General features: G+C 42.5%; 1 protein-coding gene across 1 annotated transcript; it reads left to right on the forward strand.

Annotated features, from left to right (window-relative positions):
• Positions 1-26,906, forward strand: LOC142302945 (olfactory receptor 1496-like). Its single transcript, XM_075344048.1, has 2 exons — positions 1-225; positions 25,956-26,906. The coding sequence occupies exons 1-2, from the start codon at positions 1-3 to the stop codon at positions 26,904-26,906; spliced, it is 1,176 nt and encodes a 391-aa protein (XP_075200163.1).
• Positions 26,907-27,175: the final 269 nt, after the last annotated feature.

Below are 27,175 nucleotides of genomic sequence, written 5' to 3' on the forward strand. Positions count from 1 at the left end.
ATGGCAAGGTTTACCCAGTTAGAACGGTTCTACTCTAGTATTAAAAACCTGAACTATGTCAATGACATAAATGTGAATAAGTATAGAAGAGCACAGAGCGCAACTTCAGCCATCTGTTCATGGAAGCTAGATGAAATATATAGCTCACAGCTTTATTTCTATGAAGTAAAACAAGCAGAAAAATATAAAAATGAGCCAGAACATAAGTCAGTATATGTGCAATTGGTTTGTCAGTGTCCGCAAGGAGAAATATTTTTCCCTGTAACCGCAGTAGAGCTTCTCATTCAGCCAAATCAGATCTCATACTTTGCACTGACGAGGGACAATCATCCTGAAATACCGTGTCTGCAAATTGAGGTTCCGATCTGGTATAAATCCCAGGTCATATGAAAGGCTTGATGGAGAGTCACTTTTGACGATCAGGATTGCTACTTTCAATAGGTGGCACTAGAGTTTGTCTCCTTCCTCTCTAAAGAGACAATTAGAATATTTCCCAGAGGAGCATTGCAGCTATAAGACTCCTCAGCATTGACAGCCAGATTGGTTTGTCAGTCTCTGCAAGGAGAAAGGTTTTCCCCTGAGACCCCAGTAGAGCTTCTCATTCAGCCAGATCAGACCTCATACTTTGCACTGATGAGAGACAATCATCCCGAAATACCATGTCTGCAAAATTGAGGTTCTTATCTGGCATAAATCCTAGGTCATATGAAAAGGCTCGTTGGCGAGCCACTTTGACTTTTAGTATTGCTACTTCCAATAGGTGGCACTATAGTTTGTCTCCTTCCTCCCTGAAGAGACAATTTGAATATATGTGTAATAGTAAGGGCACATTCACACAATGGCCATTTGAAAGACTAAACCCAAGAGGAAAAACACAAAATGAGCATATACTCTACAGTAAGTAAATACATTGTAGTAATGCGTGTAAATAACAAAATGTTTGACTAAGACAATTTAATCAAAAAGTGTAAAAGCCATCCCACCATGAAAAGCTGTAACCAGTCTGTTTAATTGTTTAATTTCTATGTGGTATTTACTCATTTTGTTTCTAATTAGGTTTTATATGAGAAATGGCCACAATTTGAGCGCTCTTTTACACACTGCATATATGCCAACTTATGCTCTGGCTGAGTTCTTTGGTTGTGCTATAGTTTTTGTATTTTTGAGATAGGCATTTCTCTATATAGCTTCTGATGGGCAAGTGTCTGAACAGCCTGGGACCCTGTCCTGCTATGACCCTATCTATATTGAGGTTGCAGGACACAAGGGGAAGTTTTAAACTCTTTACGACACATGACGTACTGGGTATGTCTTTGCTCATGTAGGGGTAATCACTGCCGGCTGCTGCAGTGAGCCGTCAGTGAGTCCAATACATGTCAGCTGATTTGAACAAATGACATGTGTGGCTATCAGACACGGGTTAATTTGCGATCCACCCACGCCTGTTAACCTTTTAGATTGCCCTGTCAAAATGTGATAGTGTGAGGAAAACGCTCGCCATCGGAGGCCTCGTGACGTGATAATGGTGAGCCGATGGTTGACATGGTCATGTTATGACTAATGCAATGATCATGACTCAGTTCCTCTTACAGCCGGCAGAGTGTCGTCTGTAAGATGAAAGCAGCATTTCTGCAGATCTCTGCAGCTGTGATTTACAGAAATGAACAAGCAATCAGACTACTGATCCTTATAGTCCCCTAGAAGGACTAGTACAATAAAAAAAGTTAAAGTCTTAAAAAGTGAAAAAATAATAAATAACCCCAAAAGTTCAAATCATCCCCCATTCACCCCATTGAAAATTAAAGGGTAAAAAAATAAAAAATATGCACATATTTGGTATCACTGAGTTCAGAAGTGCCCGATCTAACAACATATTAAATCAACTAATCTGATTGGTAAATGGTGTAGTGTCGAAAAAAAATTCAAACGTCAAAATTATGTTTTTTTGTAGCCGCAAATTTTTGGAAAAATTCAATAATAGGTGTTCAAACTTAGCATCTGATACCATAAAAAAAACTTCACCTTGAGATGAAAAAAATAAGCCATTATTGAGCCCCAGATCCTGAAAAATGAGAAATCCAGGAACTTCTATAACACTACATCTCGCAATGGTGTGGTGGCCCTTGAAGAAGGATCACGAAACGCGCGTCGGGCTCTGACCAGTGACTACTTGATCCTGCTTAGTTATCGGGAGGGCAATCAATATTCCATCCTGTGCATCCCTAAGTTAAATACTATTGGAAATTCTGTTAATGTATTGTATGGGATGGGGACCTGCAGTAGTATAAGTAGATAGCCCCCGTTTATGAGTGGGATATTACTGGAGTTTTGGTCTGTGGGAGATGGAGTTATGAGAATCCACACTATACCTGTATTTTATTGCCTTTTGCTCCCCCAGACCTTCCCTGATAATGAATATTATTGTAGTCACTTGGTCTCCACCTTGTTGAGATTTACTACCTCCTTGCTACTTGCCTCTTTTTCTATTGTGTATCTACCTATAGAGTTTTTTCTCTCTAAATGTATGTTTGTTTAATATATATTTAATAAATTAAGTGGATTTATACACTCCATTGTTTGGCTTTCACATTTTTGTATATTAATCTAGAAGTTGATCCTTTTACTAGTTCCAATTATGGGGGAATATATGTGCACTAGCACTTTATGATGGTTCTTAACATGCTTTCCCCCACTGTTTCCATGAATATTGTTTTCATCTCGCAATGGTGCGGCATCATTTCATATTCTTAATTAGAAATTATAATCCATACATTTCCAGTTCTTGACCATTTTAGATGTTAGGCAAAGGCCTTTCATTAGGTTTCTACTTTGATATTTTGTAGATTTTAGTTCTCAAGATTTTACAGAATACCTTGACACCTTCACAATATGGTACAACTTACACGTGGTTACTCAGTGATCTATTTGAAAGGGTTCTGAATTATCTGACTCTTTTCTCAATAATTCCTCTCAGTATACAGCTCAAGGATAGTTGAATTTTCTCTGTCAGTAAGTATGGACCGTACCTAACGAAACCTGTTATCAGATAGAGATACTCAAGAGAGACTCATACTCAATTATGCACCAGTTATGTCGGTCAGAGGTTCTCATGCACATACATGCAAAAACTTGTAGCCTGTCTACTTTATCTAGGGGTTAGTACAAATCTTATGGGAACTCTAGTGCACACTGACACTCCAGGAGTGCCGCCCAGAGCTGCTTCATAAAAACAGCCCTAGGACAGCATAATGCCCACTTATGATGGCTACAATGATAGAATCATACAGACACTGCCCCAACTCTGTGCAACCAGTTAGTATACACTAAGATTATTTTATTATTCTATAATTCTATTCTATTCTATTATCTGTTTAATCCTCTAATTGTTGTCATCATTAGTCATCTAAATGCTGTGATAGCTATCTCATCCATTTGGCACCACCGTAATGTGATTGTCAATGGTAGTCAACATTATTTGACTTTTGGGTCTGCCAGCTATGGTTAACCATTCCAGGAGCACGGGCTAAAGATGTTCTGTCAGTTTCACACTGACTGCTGTAATGCATTGCAGTACATGTGCATAGCAATGCATTAGAGCACTGATCAGAGAAGTAAACATTGAAGTCTCATACAAGGACAAAGTAAAAAAGTAAAATGCAGTTCATTTTTAGAATAAAAATCTAAGAAAAAATACAAAATAAGCAAAAAAAATTTGGGACAACACAAAGTCGGGTCCAAGCAGGATCCAGACCTTCGTCAACAGATGTTAACCCCCGGGCGTGGAGGTCATGATGATGAGACTCAGATAACTGAGGCACACGTGTAATATGCTGTGATGTTAGGTCAGGAAGAGGAGTAGGGTGACTGTTAGGGAGAAGAGTGGGACAACAGAGGGGATGATGATGAACGTATAGTGATTATTTACGTATTTGAATAAGAGCAGGCTGAATGCCATGGCGGCGTTATGTCTCAATGGTTACGCTGCTTTTAAGTCCGGCACAAGTAAACTTGCGTGTAACTCACCGGATGAGATCTCATCAGGTGAGGCCGACGGCGCTTGTATGTGACAGGGCACCCAGTGACATGTGTACTTCCGGCCTGTTGTTTTCTGGGAGTGCAGGTCACTGTCAAGGATGATTATTCTGCGCATGCGCCCAGGCTATAAATTGGCGCTGCCCATGGATGCATGGCGTGGCACTTTTGATTACCATCCTGATGAATACAGACGTGCAAGGTATGTACTACTATTATGGGGCATTATTAGTTAATCGCTAAATGAACCTTGAGTTTTGGGCTTATTTTGATTTTTCTTTATTTCACAGTCTAATTGGGCAATTGTTGATATGTACTGCCATGAGCGGTTAGCATTGGCAGTGAAGAAGAATATACTTTGACTCCACTGAAGAATGTCTCTAATGAAACGCGTCGGGAGTATGTGTTTCACCTGCCTGATATATCCATGAGGTTTAATATAAGGCTGATTCTGGGATTTAATGAGCTGGTTGACAGCCACCTGTACAAGCCTGAACCTATAAAAGCCCGGTGAGCCTACCTTCTGACCTGGTAAGACCATTCCCTTATATTGGGATTCAAAGCTGTGGTTTGCAGTTCCAGGCTGAGGTCCGACCATTCAATTCCAGGTATCCCCAGCCCCCTATGTGGGGGGTTTGTATCAGGTGGTGGTTTTGGAATTTGCCCTACCTAATCTCTTGGGTGGGTATATTACACTGCATGAACTTTGGGAATTTTTTGTGTCCCCTTCATGGGGTATTGGTATAATTGAACCTGATAACCAACGTTTTATATTAGTGAACTCCTGGTTCACTTTTTATGATTCAATATTAAAAGTTATGTTTTAGGTTTCCATTATTATATGATGTTTAATATCTGATCCAGCTACCTTGCTGCAACATTGCAATAAAACAAAATAAGAAGAGATCAGAACATTGTATCTATCACATAATAGTATCAGTAAACTCTACGGGGCATCTTTGTACTTGCATTGACATGGTAATTCATATTGTCCAGTCAGTTTGACCGTAAAGTGAACATAGTAAACAAAAAAGCCTCAAAAACTAGTTGTGGAATTGCACTTTCTTTTTTTAATTTCACCAGATACAGAGTTTTTTTCTTGTTTTCCAGTATACTATGTGGTAGAATAAGTAGAATAAGTTGTCTCATTCAAATGTACTTCTCATACCGCAAAAACACGCCCTCATATGGTTATGTGGATGGAAAAAAAAACTTATGGCTCTTGGACAATGGGGAGGAAAAATTAGAAAATCATACGGTCTTAAACGGGTGAAAGTAGTGCAGTCGGGGCCATTGGCTTCTGTAAGGGATGGAGGTTTGAACTGGTTGCTTAACATGAAAAAAGCGGTATTGTGGAAGGAGTAATCTGTGCAGGCCATTTCCCTCTCCATGTCAGTGAGGGGCGGAGGTGGACTCACTCCATCAAGTATCTCGAATGGCTAATGCGTATTTTGATATTAAATGATTACTAGACTTTACATAACTTATTTTACTTTTTCACTTTTCTCTTTTCTTATATTTTTTAATAAAGTTTAAACTTTTTACTTTTGAAACTTATATCATGAATTGACAGCAATTAATCATTAAAAGATTTCTTCCTCTGTGAATTAGAACCCAGGAGACACACGAGGTAACGGAAAATCTATTCTTGTGGATTAATCATCCTATCTGCTGTGTATATATACCGGTCTGTGTATATACTGGGTGTTATATACCGTTAGTTACTTGTGTCAGTGCTTCTTCCATTGGATCATTACATTGGAAGGCAACTGTGTTTCATTGTAAGACTAATTACTTTATTGTTTCTTCATTATTTGTTAATAAAAACATTTTTTCACAAGATAAATGTAACTTAATTCTCAATCAATGATTATTGATTTGGTAAGAAAATTGGAAAAACCTGATCTGCAGGAAGTTTTTTCTTAATTATGAGAAATTTCAGGTATTTCAGGAATATACAGTATATGTGACAAAAAATACAATGTATTTAATTAGTTTATTATTGCTTTGTGTTTATTTAATGGTGTCAGCTCTATTAATGATGAAACATCTGGTACAATGTAAGTTTTTTGCCTCCGTGTAAGACTATAGCCACAGGATAACTCCTTTTTTCAGTGTTTTGTTCATGAATTTATGCAAAGTAAAAACTGCTTTATGCAGTATATATATATTATATATATATATATATATATATATATATATATATATATATATATATATATATATATATTTGCATAGTACAGGACAAGAGTTTGGACACACCTTCTCATTCAAAGAGTTTTCTTTATTTTCATGTCTCTGATAATTGTAGATTCACATTGAAGGGATCAAAACTATGAATTATCACATGTGGAATGAAATACTTAACAAAAAAGTGTGAAACAACTGAAAATATGTCTTATATTCTAGGTTCTTCAAAGTAGCCTCCTTTTGCTTTGATTACTGCTTTGCACACTCTTGGCATTCTCTTGATGAGCTTCAAGAGGTAGTCACCGGAATTAGTTGTTACTTCACAGGTGTGCCCTGTCAGGTTTAATAAGTAGGTTGTCTTGCCTTATAAATGGGGTGGGGACCATCAGTTGTGTTGTGCAGAAGTCTGGTGGATACACAGCTGATAGTCCAACTGAATAGACTGTTAGAATTTGTATTATGGCAAGAAAAAAGCAGCTAAGTAAAGAAAAACGAGTGGCCATCATTATTTTAAGAAATGAAGGTCAGTCAGTCTTAAAAACTGGAAAACTTTGAAAGTGTCTCCAAGTGCAGTGGCAAAAACCATCAAACACTACAAAGAAACTGGCTCACATGAAGACCGCCCCAGGAAAGGAAGACCAAGAGTCACCTCTGCTGCGGAAGATAAGTTTATCCGAGTTACCAGCCTTAGAAATCGCAGGTTAACAGCAGCTCAGATTAGAGACTAGGTCAATGTCACACAGAGTTAGAGCAGCAGACACATCTCTAGAACAACTCTTAAGAGGAGACTTTGTGCAGCAGCCTTCATGGTAAAATAGCTGCTAGGAAACCACTGCTAAGGACAGGCAACAAGCAGAAGAGACTTGTTTGGGCTAAAGAACACAGGGAATGGACATTAGACTAGTGGAAATCTGTGCTTTGGTCTGATGAGTCCAAATTTGAGATCTTTGGATCCAACCACCGTGTCTTTGTGCAATGCAGAAAAGGTGAACAGATGGACTCTACATGCCTGGTTTCCACCGTGAAGCATGGTGGAGGAGGTGTGATGGTGTGGGGGTGCTTTTCTGGTGACACTGTTGGGGATTTATTCAAAATTGAAGGCATACAGAACCAACATGGCTACCACAGCATCTTGCAGCGGTGTGCTATTCCATCCGGTTTGCGTTTAGTTGGACCATTATTTATTTTTCAACAGGACAATCACCTCTAACACACCTCCAGGCTGTGTAAGGGCTATTTGACTAAGAAGGAGAGTGATGGGTGCTACGCCAGATGACCTGGTCTCCACAGTCACCAGACCTGAACCCAATCAAATGGGGTGAGTTGGACCCTAGAGTGAAGGCAAAAGGGCCAACAAGTGCTAAGAATCTCTGGGAACTCCTTTAAGACCATTTCCGGTGACTACCTCTTGAAGCTCATCAAGAGAATGCCAAGAGTGTGCAAAGGAGTAATCAAAGCAAAAGGTGGCTATTTTGAAGAACCTAGAGTATAAGACATATTTTCAGTTGTTTCACACTTCTTTGTTAAGTATTTCATTCCACATGTTTTAACTCATAGTTTTGATGCCTTCAATGTTAATCTACAATTTTCAGAGTCATGAAAATAAAGAAAACTCTTTAAATGAGAAGGTGTGTTCAAACATTTGGTCTGTACTGCATATATCAAAAACTGAGATTTCAGAAATCTATTGCATGCACACACACACTTGCTTTTTTCCTGACTGAAATTAAAAACTGCATTTTTTAAAGAAAAAGCATATCAACTTTTCAGCATTTTTGTAGGTTTTTTTTTTTACTATTTAATACAATGAGAGATTGCAAAATTCCAACTGCAGTTTTTGCTGTGGTGAACGAAAGCAACAGTATTTAAGAATGCACTGTAGACAAATGACAAGCCAAAAACGCAACAAAAAAAGTGACAAAAACACAACAAAACCTACTTTTCAGAAGCAACTTTTTAACTGCTTAAGCCTGCTTTATATGGGACGACCGATCGTGCGATTTCACGATCAATCGTACCCAACCCCGTCGTTTGTGCGTCACGGGCAAATCGCTGCCCGTGTCGCACAAAGTCGTGAAACCCCCGTCACACGCACTTACCTGCTGAGCGACCTCGCTGTGGGTGACGAACATCCACTTCCTGAATGGGGAGGGACGTTCGGCGTCACAGCGACGTCACACAGTCACTGGCCAAAAGAAGCGGAGGGGCGGAGATGAGCGGGATGTAAACATCCTGCCCACCTCCTTCCTTCCACATAGCCGGCGGGAGCCGTGGGACGCAGGTAAGTAGAGTTCTTCGCTCCCGTGTTGTCACACGGAACGTCGTGTGCTGTCACGGGAACGATGAACAACCGGCACAAGTAAAAATAAACGATATTATGAAACTGAGCGACGAGTACACGACTCACGATTTGAGAGCGATACTGCATCGCTCAGTGGTTTCACACGAGACGACGTCGTGTATGATGCCAGATGTGCATCACAAAAACCATGACCCCGACGATGTATCGCACGATCCGTTGTCTCGTGTAAAACACCCTTAAGAGAGTAGGTTTGGTGGTAAGTAATAGACAAATAGATGTAGAGGTAAACATAAACAATCAAACAACAGGAAGATGAAAAATCGACCGCAAACAGCTGCTATGCCAAACAATTTCTTTTTTATTCAAGCGTTCTTTTCATCGGTGCAGATAAAAATGCGGGAGGTGACTAGGATGCGAGTCCCTCCAAAGGACGACGGCCGTTTCGTCTGTAAGCCAGACTTCTACGGACCCGTAGAAGTCTGGCTTACAGACGAAACGGCCGTCGTCCTTTGGAGGGACTCGCATCCTAGTCACCTCCCGCATTTTTATCTGCACCGATGAAAAGAACGCTTGAATAAAAAAGAAATTGTTTGGCATAGCAGCTGTTTGCGGTCGATTTTTCATCTTCCTGTTGTTGGATCTCCTAGCTGCTCAATACCGACCAGCACGCTGCGCCTGCAAACCAGCGCTACATGGCAGTCATCAGCACGTGAGCCACTGAACTTGGAGGTAATCTGAGGGCAGGCGGTGCAGGACTTGTTCACTTGTTGCTACAGTAAACATAAACAATGTATGTAATAGTTATGGCATGTTAGACTCTAAATATGGTAAGACGTTAGGAGGGTGAATCAATGAGATTAGTTTAACAGAAGGTTTCTTATCTTCTAGAATAAGTGTCACAACTTCACTGCCTCCATTGAGTTCCTTATTGATTGACATTTGGGCAGCTGCATGGTTCAACCAGTGCCCAAAACTCTGCACCAAATGCTGCGAGGTGACTAAAACGGACCAGACTCCGCTTAAGGGCATTATTTAAAAGAAGAATAGCACAGAGCTCACAAACATTGACACCACCGATACAGTACAGAGGTGGTTGGTAGCGAAGGCAGCCATCCGGAAACTGTAAAATTAAAAAATCCTCTATTCTTGAAAATGGAGTGCATTTTCAATAAATTGCAAATCTTCTTGCTTTTACAAAAAGTTTGAAATTTTAACTATTTAACATTTACAATAAAATTAAAAAACCTTTAAAGTATAAAATATCCTCAGCTAATATGAGAGGCTTTGAGAAGACCAAAATGAAAAATGGTTATCTATGAGTAGAGAAGTGGAAGTGCAACAGGAGAAATAGCGGGAAAGAAGAAAACAAGTAGAGGAAAAGATAAAGAAGAGGTGAGAGATGTAAGTGGATTTTTTCTTCCTTGAGTTACCTCCTGTTTTTATACCTGCAGCCGGTCGATTTCTTCTTTTTGTTCTGATTCTTTTATATATTAAACCTTTACAGATCTTTGTATGGTTTATACTCTCATATTAATCTGAGTTACATGAAGTCGTCATGAACATAATTCTACTCATCTTTTTCATTCTTAGATCAATATTATGACAAAATATTCATTTTTATTGCTCAAAGAAGATGGACATAAAAATATCAGAGGTAGGTGATCGGAGAATTGAGGAGCGATACATAACTTAACCTTTGTCAAGAGATTTGGTTGCCCAATCTTTGCAGACATTTTACAACAATCTACAGTTAGTGGCGATTTACTCTTACTTAACACTAAAGGAGGCTTTACACGCTGCGACATCGCTAATGCGGAGTCGTTGGGGTCACGGAATTTGTGACGCACATCCGGCCGCATTAGCAATGTTGCTGCGTGTGACACCGATGAGCGATTTTGCATCGTTGCAAAAACGTGCAAAATCGCTCATCAGTGACATGGGGGTCCATTCTCGATTATCGTTACCGCAGCAGTAACGATGTAGTTCGTCGCTCCTGCGGCAGCACACATCGCTCCGTGTGACACCGCAGGAACGAGGAACCTCTCCTTACCCGCCTCCCGGCCGCTATGAGGAGGGAAGGAGGTGGGCGGGATGTTCCGGCCACTCATCTCCGCCCCTTCGCTTCAATTGGGCGGCCACTCAGTGACGTCGCTGTGACGCCGCACGGACCGCCCCCTTAGAAAGGAGTCGGTTCGCCGGTCACAGCAACGTCGCCGGGCAGGTAAGTATGTTTGACGGGTGTGCACGATGTTGTGTGGCACGGGCAGCGATTTGCCCGTGTCGCACAACAGATGGGGGCGGGTACCCACGCTAGCGATATCGTGACCGATATCGCAGCGTGTAAAGTAGCCTTTATACAGTGTTACAAACCCTCCTCATAGGCTGAGGGAAATAATCAATACCGACTCTGAATATACAGCAAATTTACAATGTCAATAGATAATTAATGGTTTTGATGTCAAACAGCAGTGAGATCTGTGTGAAAACATATGGATGGCTTATTTAGAGTTTGTAATTACTTTGAGTTATGAGTAAATTGATTTTTATGATAAGGAGCAAATTAATGTCAATATACATAAAATTAAGTTTACACTTAGGACTTGTGCGCACACTGCATTTTTACCCGCAGTTTTGCTGCAGAAATTTCTTGAGAAATGTTTGTAATCTTTCTGCAGACATTTCCCACCAAAACCTATGGGAAAAAAAATAGCTGTGCGCACACTGTGGTATTTTTCTCAAGAACATTCTTTCTGCAGAGTTTCTTAAGAAAATTTCTTGAGAAAATGTGCATGCCACTTTTTTTCCGCAGGTACCTGCAGAATTTCACTCTATTCACTGTAATGTAATTGCAAAATACCGCGGGTATACCACAGGTAGCAAATGATGTGTGGTATACCCTCGGTATAGCCGCGGTTTACCTCCGGTAATGTACATCGCTTACCTGCGGTTTGCAGGGAAGTGATGTCATTATGACAGGAAGAGGAAGTGGAGCAGAGAGTAAACACACACACACATCACAGAAACAGACATAGAAAACACAGATCACACTCACACACAGACACAGACATATAGAATACACATAGAAATCAAACGGACATATAAAAATAAAAAAACGCGGACTCCGCCGTAGTTTTACCGTCCAGCCGAGGTAAACACACAGCGGCGGCCCGGTATTCTCAAGCTGGAGAGGGCGAGGGCCAGGGTTAAGGCCCCCCCCAGCCGAGAATATCAGCCCGCAGCTGCCCCAGGACTGTTGCATCCATTATGCAGCAGTCCCAGAGTGTCCCCGACTCTTCCAGATGCCGAGATGCGGTGTCAATCCAGGTAATAAGGAGCTAAATGGCGGCGGATTGCTATCATTTAAGTCCCGGCTTAATCAAGGCTAGAGATGAGCGAACCGGTCGTGGTTTGGCTCGAGTTCGGATCGCCGAACGGAGGTCTCGTTCGAGTTCGGTTCGGCGAACCACTCGAACCGCATAGGAAACAATGGGAGGCAATCACAAACACATAAAAACACCTTGAAAACACCTTCAAAGGTCTCCAAAAGGTGACAAACAACTCACAACACAACACAAACATATGGGAAAGTGACATGGACATATACTCATGCGAAAACAAAAGAGCAGGACAAGGAAAATGAGGAGGAGACACAGATATAGGCATGGCATGCCCTTCTAAAATGATGTAAAACACCGCAAGGTTACTCCAAGCGGAGTCTCCCTTTTTTCCAAAAATTGGGCCCCACAGACACCACTTCAGTAGCAGCAGTTGTGCCCCAGTTGTACAGTTTACAGCTAGATTTGCATCAAGCACATTCAAAAATACGCCAGCCTTAACTGTCCCCAGGAGGACACCGTAGCAGGTAGCAAAGTCTTTGCTGATCCCAGATCTGTTCATCTTGGCTCCTTTTTAGAAACACAGCAAGCAAGAATTACTCCAAGCAGAGTCTCCCTTTTTTCCAAAAATTGGGCCACACAGACACCCACCCCATCAGTGGCAGCACTTGTGCCCTGGTTGTACACTTCACAGGTAGATTTGCATCAACAACATTCAAAATTACGCCATCCTTAACCCTTCCCAGGATGACCCCGGGGTAGGTAGCAAAGTCTTTGCTGAACCATGACTTGTCCATCTTGGCTCCTTTTTAAAAACACAGCAAGCAAGGGTTACTCCAAGCGGAGTCTCCCTTTTTTCCAAAAATTGGGCCACACAGACACCCACCCATTCAGTGGCAGCAGTTGTGCCCTGGTTGTACACTTCACAGCTAGATTTGCATCAACAACATTCAAAATACACAAGCATTTACTCTCCCCAGGATGACACAGGGGTAGTAAATTCCTTGTGGATCCATGACTTGTTCATTTTGATGAACGTTAGTCTGTCCACATTGTCACTGGACAGACACGTGCGTTTATCTGTCAGCACACACCCAGCAGCACTGAAGACACGTTCAGAGACAACGCTGGCAGCTGGACACGACAACATCTCCAAGGCGTAAGTGGAGAGCTCTGGCCATTTTTCAAGATTTGAAGCCCAAAATGAGCAAGGCTCCATTTGCAAAGTCATGGCATCGATGTTCATTTGGAGATACTCCTGTATCATCCTCTCCAGCAGTTGACTATGTGTCAGACTTGTTGTCTCTTGTGGCCTTGCAAAGGATGGTCTAAAAAAATTATGAAAAGATTCAATAAAATTGCTGTTACCAGCACCAGATACGGTGCTGCTGGTATGGTTAGACTGTTGAAGATGACGAGACCGTCCCATGTTTGTCGAGCTACAACTGGGAGATTCACTCCCTGCACCACGGGTGTTTTGTGGAAAAGCCGAGTTAAGATCGAGTAACAGCTTCTGCTGATACTCCTGCATACGTGCGTCCCTTTCTATGGCTGGAATTATGTCACAAAATATGGACTTGTACCGGGGATCTAATAGTGTGGCAAGCCAGTACTCATCATCACTTCTAATTTTGACAATATGAGGGTCATGTTGGAGGTAGTGCAGCAAGAAGGCGCTCATGTGTCTGGCGCAGCCATGAGGACCAAGTCCACGCTGTGTTGGTGGCATAGAGGTGCTAACCATTCTTTCTTCCTCTGACATCTCCCCCCAACATCTTTAAACTGAAATTTGACCAAGGTCTCCCTCATCCGCTGAGTCTTCCATGTCCATGGACAGTTCCTCCTCCAGTTCTTCATGTTCTCCTGCACCTTCCTAAACATTTTGCCTGCTACCATGCGCCCTTGTTGATCCCTGCCCCCCATGGTCCCATGCTTGCCGCGTTGGTGATGATGAACGTCTGGACCTTGGTGATGTTGTTGTATTTTGCGCATATGAATCCTCCTGTAGTTCCTCCCCTTCCTGTTGTCCCACCCCCTGACTCCGAATAGTGTTTAGCGTGTGCTCCAGCATGTAAATGACTGGAATTGTCATGCTGATAATGGCATTGTCAGCGCTAAACATATTCGTCGCCATGTCGAAACTGTGCAGAAGGGTGCATATGTCCTTGATCTGAGACCACTCCATCAGGGTGATCTGCCCACCTCAGCATCTCATTGGCCCAGGCTATACGTCATGACGTATTGCACCAGGGGTCGGCGGTGCTGCCACAGTCGCTGTAACATGTGGAGAGTCTAATTTCAGCGTGTCGCCACATCGCATTTCAGGCGATGAACCGGCAGGCCGAAAGACTTCTGAAGTGATGCAAGTCGCTCAGCTGTGGTGGTTGAATGGCGGAAGTGAGCAGACAGTTTTTGTGCCCTGGTCAGAAGGCCATTTAGGCCGGGATAGTGTGTTATAAATTGCTGGACAACAAGGTTCAACACGTGAGGCATACAAGGCACGTGTGTCACCTTGCCCAGGCGAAAGGCCGCATCCAGGTTTGCAGCAATTTCGCACACGGCCTTACCAGGCTGCAGGTTGAGTGGAGACAACCATTTACCAAACTCAGTCTCCAGAGCTGCCCACAACTCAGTCGCTGTGTGACTCATAGTTCCAAGACATTTCAAGATAAAGACCGCCTGATGCCGTTGCGCTCTGCTGCCAGCATAGTAATGAGGTGTGCGAGTATCCTTCTGCGCAGTTACAATGCCGGTGGCCTGACCAGGCAGGCTTGGGATGAAGGTGGAGGACCCAGATGAGGTTGAGGTGGCAGAAGCAGTGGAGGAACTTGGACAGACAGAGGATTGACGCACAAGTCGTGGGGACGGCAAGACTTGTGCAGCAGACCCTTCACCATCTATCACCATAGTTACCCAGTGCCCAGTCAGCGACATGTAACGTCTCTGTCCATGCTTACTGGTCCAAGTGTCTGTGGTGAAATGCACATGTTCCCACACAGAGTTTCTCAAGGAAGCGGTGATGTTGTGTGCGACATAATGGTGTAGCGCAGGCACACCTTTCTTAGAGAAGTAGTGGCGACTGGGCATCTGGTACTGAGGCACAGCGACAGACATAAGGTCTCTAAAATCCTGTGTGTCCACCAGGCGGAAAGGCAGCATTTCAGTAGCCAAGAGCTTACAGAGGGATAAAGTCAACCTCTTAGCTTTGTCATGAGTCGCAGGAAATGGCCTTTTATTTGACCACATCTGAGGGACAGAGATCTGGCTGCTGTGTGGAGATGGTGGCGAGTAGGGTGTCCCTGGAAAAATGCAGGTTTGTGAGGAAAGTGCAGGTGGAGACATGATGCTGCCTTCATCCAACTTTGGTGCTATTGATGTCTGAGAGAGCTGTACACACACACTTGTTTCCCCTTCCAAACCAACTGATGACCTACGAAGCAAACTGCCTGTTGCGGTTACAGTGGTGGAAGTTTTGCGTGGAAAACCAGTGACAGCTGTCCCCACAGTCCTAGAAGATGGATAGCGTGCGGTTGCACTGGAAGGGGCAGTCGGTGGATCGTACGCTCCGCTAGGCCGCATTGCAGCACGGTGAGCTTCCCTCTGAGACATATGATATTTATTCATGTGACGATTCATGGAAGAAGTTGTCAAACTGCTGAGGTTTTGCCCTGTAACATAATCACGACAAATTTTACAGATCACATAATTTGGGCGATCTTTTGCTATGTCAAAAAGGACCAGGCTAGGCAAGGCTTAGAAGGCATGTGACCTGCTGAGCCCCCCGACTAGTGCTCAGAGGCAGAGTTGTGGCTGAGGATGCAGTTGTAGAAGTGCTACCAGTACTCCTCCTCTGTCCAAGAAGGCACAAGGTAACTTCGTCGTCAGTTGCATCCTCCTCCACCGCCTCTGTTGACCTCCTCGAGTGCCTGACTGTGGGTTGACAGTAGGTGGGATCTAGAACTTCCTCATCAATTGTTGTGTTTGCACTCCCCTCACCCTCAGACCGAGCCTCTTCCTGCCCTGACCGAATATTTAAGTTGTCATCCCAATCTGGTATCTGCGTCTCATCGTCATCAGTATGTTCCTCATTGTTTATAACAACAGGTGTTACAGTTTGTGAATAAGGGTCAACATTATGCTCAGAAACTTGGTCCTCACGGCCTGAATCAGAGTCATAAAGGTTCTGAGCATCACTGCAGACCATTTCCTGGTCTGTACTCACTGTAGCTTGGGAGCAGACCTCTGATTCCCAGGCTATAGTGTGACTGAACAGCTCTGCAGACTCAATCATCTCTGCTTCACCATACTGTGCAGGGCTGATGGAGACTTGAGAGCTGGGAGAAAGCAAGTGTGATTGGGATGACAACTCAGAGGACTGGTGTTTTTTGGATGCGGTAGTTGAGGTGGAGGAGAGGGCACTTGTTGGACCACTTGAGATCCATTCAGGCATTTTCATTTTTTGGGCAACATCTACCTTTGTTCCAATTTTTCGTGTTCGTAAAAAAGGGAGCCCATCCGATTGTCCACGGAAAGTAGTAGACATCTTACTTTTGCTGGTAGATGGCCTATCTTCAGCAGATGTTAATGGAGCTTTTCCACCTTCCCTATGGACACAAACCTTTTTTCCTTTTCCAACACGCCTGTTCCCCTTTTCACCAGCATCTGTAATTTTGCCACTCATTTTGCTATCGACAAGAATGTCCACTTAAAATGCGGTAGTAAAAATTGAGAGGTGGTGTAGATTACAGCGGTGGTCTACCTTTATTGACAGCAGAATAAGCAACAATAACTATCCCGAACAATGAAACTATGGCCCTTAAAATGGCAGCACAGTTTGCTAGTATAATAGCTTAGTAAAAGTGAGCTTGAGTGTGCAATGCAGAGGTGCTGCAAATAGATTTGAACCAGTGGGACACTAATGGAAGTCCAACTGCCACTTTTAGGATGCCACTAACTTTCCTCAGTGTTTGCTAGTATAATAGCTTAGTAAATGTGAGCTTGAGTGTGCAATGCAGAGGTGCTGCAAATACATTTCCACCAGTGGGACACTAATGGAAGTCCAACTGCCACTTTTAGGATGCCTCTAACTTTCCTCAGTGTTTGCTAGTATAATAGCTTAGTAAAAATGAGCTTGAGTGTGCAATGCAGAGGTGCTGCAAATAGATTTGAACCTGCGAAACACTAATGGAAGTCCAACTGCCACTTTTAGGATGCCACTAAATTTACCTCAGTGTTTGCTAGTATAATAGCTTAGTAAATTTGAGCTTGAATGTGCAATGCAGAGGTGCTGCAAATAGATTTGAACCAGTGTGACACTAATGGAAGTCCAACTGCCACTTTTAGGATGCCATTAACTTTCCCTCAGTGTTTGCTAGTATAATAGCTTAGTAAATTTGAGCTTGAATGTGCAATGCAGAGGTGCTGCAAATAGATTTGCACCAGTTGGGCACTAATGGAAGTCCAACTGCCACTTTTAGGATGCCATTAACTTTCTTCAGTGTTTGCTAGTATAATAGCTTAGTAAAAGTGAGCTTGAGTGTGCAATGCAGAGGTGCTGCAAATAGATTTGAACCAGTGGGACACTAATGGAAGTCCAACTGCCACTTTTAGGATGCCACTAAATTTCCTCAGTGTTTGCTAGTATAATAGCTTAGTAAAAGTGAGCTTGAGTGTGCAATGCAGAGGTGCTGCAAATAGATTTGAACCAGTGAAACACTAATGGAAGTCCAGCTGCCACTTTTAGGATGCCACTAAATTTCCTCAGTGTTTGCTAGTATAATGGCTTAGTAAGAATGAGTTTGAGTGTGCAATGCAGGCAGACATGCTGCAAATATCTTTGCACTAGTGGGACAATACAGAAGTCCAACAGCCACGTTTAGGATGCCACTAAGTTAGTGCTAGAAATAGCTTGGCACCAGTGGGACAATAATGGAATACAACAGCCAGTTCTTGTATGCCACTAAATGGCAGCATTTTTTGCTATTATTATAGCTTATTAAAAACAGAGCAGGAGGGTGTCATGCAGAGGTGCTAGAAATAGCTTGGCACAAGTGGGACACTAATGAGGTCCAACAGCCACTTTTAGGATGCCACTAAGTTTCCTCAGTGTTTGCTAGTATAATGGCTTAATAACAAAGAGTTTGAGTGTGCAATGCAGGCAGTTGTGCTGCAAATATCTTTGCACTAGTGGGACAATACAGAAGTCCAACAGCCACTTTTAGGATGCCACTAACTTTCCTAGTATAATGGCTTAGTAACAATGAGTTTGAGTGTGCAAAGGTCAGGAGGGTACAGTGGCAGGGTTGTGGGTCTCTGGGTAGAGGAAAGGAAGCCTCCCTTTCTATCCCTTTTAATGGGGAAATGCAGCGAGGAAATCCCTGACCTTAGCTACACAGATGCTGTCATCTTGTGTAGCTGTTAAAATCTTTTTTCACGGCCCTGACTGTCACCTATGGCTCTGACCCTGCCGGTATTAGCCCTTAAAAGGACTAATAGAAACTTCTATCCCTATTCTGTATAGCGCTGTGTATAGAGCGTACACAGCAGTATCGGAGACAGGAGCTGCGCCAGCGGTGACTGACACCCAGACGCAGAAGGCAGATAATGGCGTCCAGACAGGAAAATGCCCATTTTTATAATGCAAGGGCATGTGACATGGACAGCCTATGACACATGCTCTTGCTTGTCTGGCAAAAGTCCACTTAGCTGTGTGTGTGTCTAGGGTTGGCTGACATGCTGGCCCGCCCCACTACACGCGCGCTTAGGGAGGGAAGGAAGATCAGAAAAAAAAAAAATAGCAATCGCAGCAGCAGTGGTCTGAACGCGCTATTCCCGCACACTATACGCTGAAATTTCATAATAGTGTGAGTCACAGAGTGACTTACACTATTACAGTGGAAAGCCAGATAGTAATTAGCTTGGCTTTTTGCTGCTAGAACCGTTCTCGAACGTATCTAGAACTATCGAGCTTTAGCAAAAAGCTCGAGTTCTAGTTCGATCTAGAACAGCCCCCAAAATCACTCGAACCGCAAACTGGAGAACCACGAACCGCGCTCAACTCTAATCAAGGCAGCTACTATGACACAGCTTTCATGATTAACCCGTAAGTAGAGTAAAAAAACACACACCAAAAATTCCTTTATTTTAATAAAATAACAAAAAAGCCCATCTTTCATCCCTTTATTAAACCCCCCCAAACACACAGCTCCGGCGTAATCCACGGAGGTCCCACGATGCTTGCAGACCAATCCAGCCGCGTCTGACACACTACTGAATACAGCCTCACAACGAGACTGCAGAGGTAACCACAGGTCATTTCTCACTGTCAGTAATGTGATCAACACATTACCGCTCGGGAGAACTGCAGTGATCTGTCCTCTATATATTGCTTTTTCTATCATCTATCTATCTATCCATCTATCTATCTTAGAAGGAAATTTCTTTTTAATTTGTGCATTATTGCATTGAATGCATTTTAATGGTAAAATCCGCAGGGAACAACTTGCGAATATCCGCAGCGAAACCGCAGCAAATGGTGGCAAAAACGCGGGTGCGGGATTCTTTCAGAGGGTCCTTTTTTTCTTAAGAAAATAGCCCTTTCTAGTGCGCACACAGCCTTAAGGCTGCTTTACATGGTACGACCAATTGTGCGATTTCACAATCGATCGTACCCGCCCCCGTCCTTTTTGCGTCACGGGCAAATCGCTGCCCTTGGCGCACAAAGTCGGTAACCCCCGTCACACATACTTACCTCTCGTGCGACCACGCTGTGGGCGGCGAACGTCCACTTCCTGGAGTGGGAGGGACGTTCGGCGTCACAGCGACGTCACACGGCCGCCGGCCAATAGAAGCGGAGGGGCGGAGATGAGCAGGATGTAAACATCCCGCCCACTTCCTTCCTTCCACATAGAGCTGGCGGCAGACGCGGGAGGCAGGTACGCGATGTTCATCGCTCCCGTGGTGTCACACGGAGCGACGTGTGATGCCACGGGAACGATGAACAACCGGCGCCCGATTTCAGAACCGATATTATGGAACCTAGCGACCAGTACACGACTCACGATTTGTGAGCGATACTGCGTCGCTAGGATGTGTCACACAGGCCGGCATCGCCAGCGATGCCAGATGTGCGTCACAAAAACCGTGACCCCGACGATCTATCGCACGATAGATTTTCTGGTGTAATGCAGCATTTAGAGCTTTCATTGTGGTTATTTTGTGTATTTATAAAATACTTTATTCTAAAAGATGCCACCAACATTTGACATCATCACATGAAAAGAAATTTTTAGTGCAACAGGAAATAGTCAAAACAATAATTGATACATACAACATGTAGTAAGTTTGGATTAAATATCATCCTATTGTTTTATCTGATGTTTGAGAAAGAAATCCAGATAACACTATAGAGATGAGTAACCAATACTAGTAACAATACCAGTAACAAAAAATCTAAAAAAGAAGAGGAACACAATAAGATCTTTTTAGGAGACTAAATCTTTGAGAAATTTGCTAGTGCTCATTTGAGACACAACTACATTGACAATGTGGCTCCTGCAAACCCTTGGGGATAAATATAAAGGATGAATGTGGAAAGAGTTACATCTGTGCTGCCCAATAGGAAGGATGAAGACATCAAATTCCATCAATAGTATTTATTAGATCCTACTTGTTTCAGAGTAATGATACGCTCACACCAACATATGACTCGCGCGAGTGGAATATGAAAAAAATCTCACATTGCACTCAGGCCAATGTTATTCAATGAGGGGAGAAAATTGTCAGCTTTTATCTCATCCAGAATCTGAGTAAAAAGTCTCAGCATGCGGCGATTGTTAGCGAAAGACATGTCACTCACTCATCAAGTCTATGGGTGCTAGTGAAACATCGGACTGCACTCGGATGACATCCGAGTACAGTACACTAATCGTATCAGCTGACAAAGGAGGAGATTAATACCTCCCTCTCCTCCGCAATTCCCGATCTCTCCTTCCACAGCTGTGATTCAATCGCAGGATCAGATCACAGTATAATGACACTCGGCTCATGTTGGCAGCATAGCGGGAGCCGAGGGCCATTAGCATATCGCATCCTATGCATTAAATCAAATGCCATACGATCGTGTGAATCCAGCCTTATCCAACTACTTCCACAGGGTAAAATCCCATAATATGGTGCTAAGAAAGAGAAGACATAAAAGTTGATCATTTTTAAAGAAAAGGCACAAGAAAAAATGTACGAAGATTGAATCATCAATAATACTATTAATCCCATTCGCAGGTGATTAATTATTGTATATTTACTGTATATACACTTCTACTTTTCACTGTTATCACTTATTAGCCACTCTTACTGACACCTTTTTAGTCCTGTTGTTGTCAGATAATTTCCGATAAATAGAAGCATTTATTTTATCCACCAACATTCTTTATTTCTAAACACAATATCTTTTACTTTTGTTATAATTCTAAATATTCACTATTTATTTCAATTTTTACACAAATTAATTTCTTCAAAAAATCCATTTTTTGTTTCTCCAATGTATGTGGTTAATTGTCTTTCAAAAGACCAAAAAACCCTCTAAAAGCAGTAATTTATTGATTATAATTAAAATTGGTCAAAGCCATGTAACACAATTAGCTACAATGGTCAGTAAACACACAGCCCCGTATTTACAGGGTGGTTGTGCTGGAACTCCTCACTGCATTGTTCAGGAGGACATTTTTGAGAATTGTCATACAGATCCATAACAGGACACTATAAACTATAAGGTGGCCTAAAGTACAGTGAATTTTTCACGGCTCTGTAACATCCCCTGATGAACCCCAAAAAATTGGGGGGAAATGCGCTGGGATTCTTCTGGGAGTCAAATTACCAGCAAGACAAATTTAACCCCGGAATGAGACGTACTTTCTTTTGGGCCTATAATATTCTGTTGGTCAAAGGATGCATATATATAGATGTGTCTATCAACCAATTGTTATCTTTAGACTGGAGTGTTCTCCAGTAGGACAATATTCATACTTTGTCCCATTTGGGACTGATTATATCACCAGCGCATTAGTATCACTTATATCCTCAATACTGACCTTGTGCAATGTGTGATTGTATTCGGACTTCAACATTAACTGCACCTCCCAGGGTGATGGGTATGGATATGGCAATTTGTTAAGTATAGGGTTTATAGGGCGAGTTGACGTTGAGCGGGGGCACCCAAAACATTACGGTGTATTACCTCTGCGGTTAGGAAGGAGTGAGTCTAGGGAATTTTAGCCCAGTCCCATAAGCTTATACTCCTATACCATCTTTAAGAGAACAATTTGTATACACCGGACTATCTCGCACTATATGGCTTACCCTATTTACATGTACTCACCCCTGCGCATCTTTTTGCTGTGTGTTTACTGACCGTTGTAGCTAATTGTGTTACATGGCTTTGACCAATTTTAATTATAATCAATAAAAATCTGCTTTTAGAGTTTTTTTTGGTCTTTTACAAGTTTCATCTTTTTGTTTAATTTTTGATGGTCTTTAATCACTGTATTTTTCACTTTATAAGACGCACCGGATTATATGATGCACCACAAATTTAGACATAAAAAAAGGTAAAAAAAAGAAAAATTGGGTCCATCTTATACTCCGGTGTTCTCTTACCGGAGGTGGGCAGCAGTGGTGGTGAAGTGGGGTCACCGGAGGCAGAGGTTGTGCTGGCAGGCATGGCTGATCAGTGGCAGCGGGGTCCGTGGGGGCAGGTGCGGTGGCGTCCGTGGTGGTAGGTGCAATGGCGTCTGTGGTGGTAGGTGCAGTGGCGTTCATGGTGGCAGGAGCCGCGGGGTCCGTGGTGACGGCAGCAGCAGTGGCAGGTGAGTCGTGCAGCAGGCCGGTGCATTGAGTGTCCCAGTGTCCGCGGTCCCGGTTCAAATGATGGCGCCTGGAGCGGCGCATGTGCAGATGGAGCTCTCATCCAAGGGCTCCATCTGCGCACGTGCTGACTCCCAGAACGGCGCGTTCGCAGATGGAGCTCTCATCCAAGAGCTCCATCTGCGCACGCACCCGCTCCTGGTGCCATCATTTGAAACTGAGCCATGGACAAACTGGTAACCTGCTGCCCAGCCGCCCGCCCCGCACGCACAGAATGGCAGCCAGCAGGCTGCCCGCCCACCCTGCGTGCAAGCGGTCGGGTACCTGTGCTTTTGTGCGTGTGGGTGGCAGCCTGGTACCTGTGGCTGTGTGCACAGCTGGGTGCCTGTCGGTTCCGGCTGCCTCCCACACACAGGCACCCGGCTGCCGCCCACACGCACAGGCACCTGGATGCTACCCGCATGCACAGGCACCCGACTGCCACCCGCACACAGCAACAGGTTCCCGGCCGCTTACACATAGCCATAGGCACCCGGCCGCCCAATCGCCGCACAGATAGGAACCCCAGGTAAAGCTATATTCGGATTTTAAGACACACCCCCCATTTTCCTCCCACATTTTTGGGAGGAAAAGTGCGTCTTATAATCTGAAAAATAAAAAGTAATTGTCTTTAACATTGAGACATTGCTGCGACGGGACAAGTGAATCTGTTTTTTTCCATTCCATCCTAGACACAACATTATAACAATGTGATGTGGAGCTTATTTTAGAGCCACCACTTTCACTAATATTCCAGTTAATTACAGCTCGGTTTTTCCTCACTTATCATGTTGCTAAATTCTTCACTTTGTAATCTCCTACATGAAAGTCATTCTCTCTTTTAACCATTATATTGACTTTAAATTATTTTATCTCAATCCTATCTTTAAACAATTGTTTTAACATACTAATATAAACACCATTAATGTAATTTTTACTATATTTTTGCAATCTCTTGTTATTTTTTCTCCCATTTTATTCTACTAATTTTCTCAATTAATTAGCACTTATTTTCTCCCATGCATTCCCAGCTTAACTGAATATTTTCTCCCTTTTTCTCCTCAAGGCTATGCTACAGGGATTGTGACACTGATCTTACAATCCTCAATTTATTATGAATTAATTTATATTTTTTGATTTTCCAGTTTTTATTTTTGTTTCTTCTTTTTACTTATATTCTGTGAATCTGTGTATTAACATTCTTCTTGTATTATTGCAATGTATTTAATGTTGTCACACATTTTAAAAGTTAGATGTGATGTATTTTTGATGACACTTTCTATGTCTGTTTTTCTCACACATTTTTTAAAAAAATGCAGGGCTCGTGTCTTTTGTTAGTGTGCACCTTATATGAGATTTTTTTTTCCCCTGAGTACGAAGTTGGATAACTTTGATCCAATAAATCGCATTGAATGAATTTGATATCTTCTTCTATCCTATCAGGAAAATTTAAGCCTTTCTACATTCATAATTAATACAATGAGCCATGAATAGGCATGGTATTATTTTTGGAAGAAAGCTGCCATCTTTTTGACATAAGTATTAATATTTCATATAAAAAAAAATCAAAAAGGTTTGTCTAGACGTATGGCCCACAGGAATTTCTGCATGCCCATTTGCAATCAGTAGTGGAGATCCTAGGTATAAAAATTGACTTTGTCGGATGCAGATTACCTTCTGTGATCAAGCATCAAATACGAATGTCACTAGAGAGTAATGGCATCAGAGATGAGCAACAGGATGTCACACAGGAGTAATGAGATTGGGAGAGTGAGTAGAAAGGGGTCTCTGCTGGTTATCCTCAAGCTAGGGAGTATTCTTGGCTGACCCTTAACCCAGATATACGCTTGAAGGCAGCAACGTCTGAGCCTCCAGCCTCTCCCTATCTCCTGTCTTCGCCCAGATGGTAATGTCCCCTCCTCATCTACCACCCAGGGGGATGGACAAGGAAGGATAACCCCAAAAAAAACCCATATATGAACAACAGACAGGGGCAATAATAACTCACTCACCACAGGGAAAACACACAGGAATGTACCGGTACCGGGAATGGAAAAGGAAAAGTACTAACACCAGGGTAACACTTCCACACAACAAATCACCGACCGCAGCATCAGCAGCAAGAAAAACTGTCTGTCCACCTCTGAGCCTTGCTCCCGAATGATTCTGAATAACCGCCATCTCTTGTTGGAAGAAGGGGTTATTTATCTAGGTCATAAGTTGACATCAACAGAAACAGCTGAATAGCCAAGCAGAGTCTGCTGCTGCAACAAAACTGAAAGTAACTCCTCGTGTGCCAAAATAATCGAAACTCATTGAAAGTGTGTGATCTGAGTCAATCAAAAATTCTTAAGGGTACTTTACACCCAACGATATCGCAAATGATATATAGTTGGGGTCACGGTGTTCGTGATGCACATCCGGCGCCGTTAGCGATATCGTTGTGTGTGACTAAAAGGAGCAATGATCAAGAATTGCAAAAACGTCAAAAATTGTTGATCGTTGACATGTCGCTCCTTATCATAATATTGTTGATGGTGCATGCTGCTGGATGTTTGTCGTTCCTGCGGCATCACACATCGCTATGTGTGACACCGCAGGAACGACGAACATCTCCTTACCTGCATCCACTGGCAATGAGGAAGGAAGGAGGTGGGCGGCATGTTCCGGCTGCTCATCTCCGCCCCTCCTCTGCTATTGGGCGGCCGCTTAGTGACGCCGCTGTGATGCCGAACAAAGTTCCCCCCTAAAGGAGAGATTGTTCGGTGTCTCCAGCGACGTCGCTAAGCAGGTAGTGCGTGTGATGCTGCCATAGCGATATTGTTCGCTACGGCAGCGATTACCCCTTGACGAAACAGCGACATGGGCGGGTGCTATCACGCATGACATTGCTAGCTATTGCTAGCGATGTCGCAGTGTGTAAAGCACCCTTTTGGCAAAGAACATCATGACATAGGACAGCAATAAAATAGAGAAAAAATGTAAAGTTGAGCTGATCTCTCAAAATTTGATTCAGACATATTTGCTAAATTATAAAGGAAACAAATAGCAAATAAATAATGCCAATCAAAATCTATGGTTTGCTTTATTATGAAAAGAGGTGTTTAGTGAAAGGTTTCTTCTCCATATGATATAAAGCCTGATTTTAGTCTAATTCACTTTACTTTAATTTATATTTTTTCTTGTTATTTATGCAGAACAATCTGACCTTGGACATAGATTTTTTCCTTTTAGGATTTCAACTTGGTCATCAATTAAGTATTTTCCTTTTCTGTCTTCTCTTGGTGGTTTATTGTGGAACAATCTGTGGGAATCTCCTGATCATCGCCCTGGTGTCCACCAGCAAGAACCTCCACACTCCGATGTACTTCTTCATTTCACAACTGTCCATCAGTGACATTTTGTTACCCACAGATATTGTCCCCAATATGCTCCACATTCTATTGAATAATGGGGGGACCATTTCTTTTCAATATTGTATCACTCAGTTTTATTTTTTCGCTGTCTCAGAAGCATTTGAATGTTTCCTTCTCACGGTGATGTCTTATGACCGATATGTGGCCATTTGTAATCCGCTGCATTACACGTCTATCATGACACGTTCTCATTGTATAATAATGGCCGCCATGTGTTGGGTGTTGGGTTTTTCCATTGCATTGATGTACTGTGTAACAATATCGGTGCTGACGTTTTGTGGAACAAACATCATTGACCATTTCTTTTGTGATCTGGTTCCTCTGGTAGACTTAGCCTGTTCTAGCACTTTCACTATTGAGTTGGAGCTTTTCATAATGTGTTTTATATTATTGGTCATTCCCATCACTATAGTTATCATTTCTTATAATAACATTATTGTCTCCATCTTACGTTTCCAGACTCGGATCAGTAGACAGAAAGCCTTCTCCACCTGTAGCTCCCACCTCACTGTGGTCTCCATATATTACGCTACTCTGTTAAGTGTTTATCTTTTTCCAAAAGGACAAACCTTAAACCTTAATAAATTCTTAGCAATTCTATATACCGTATTCACTCCACTGATCAATCCTATTATATACAGTCTAAGAAATAAGGAAATCAAAAAATCTGTAGAGGAGATGATCAATAAATGGAAATATTGTAACAGTTATATAAATAATCTATATACATAAAGTAATGTGTACATAAAGTAGTTCTATGGAATTTAAACTGTGGATTCACATTGTAAGTCTTAAAGTTGATGCCTTTATAGAAGTTTTAGTTTTAAAGGGTTGTCTGGGATTAGCAATAAGGAAGTAAAGTTTATGTTTGGGAAATTCCTTAAAATAATAAAAAGAACATTAGTTAAATATTGAACCCCTACTGTTACTGTATTTTTTCTATTAGCTCCACATGTGACCGCTGCAGCCAATTACTCAGAGATCGGTAGCAGAGTTTAAGT

The sequence above is a fragment of the Anomaloglossus baeobatrachus genome, chromosome 4 (assembly GCF_048569485.1).
Source record: "Anomaloglossus baeobatrachus isolate aAnoBae1 chromosome 4, aAnoBae1.hap1, whole genome shotgun sequence".
NCBI lineage: Eukaryota > Metazoa > Chordata > Amphibia > Anura > Aromobatidae > Anomaloglossus > Anomaloglossus baeobatrachus.

Bases quoted from the DNA above. Each gene is read 5' to 3' on its own strand.
- LOC142302945 (XM_075344048.1), top strand. From the start codon at position 1: ATGGCAAGGTTTACCCAGTTAGAACGGTTCTACTCTAGTATTAAAAAC. The intron at 226-25,955 runs GTTTGTCAGTGT...TTATTTATGCAG, and splicing joins AGTCAGTATATGTGCAATTG to AACAATCTGACCTTGGACAT.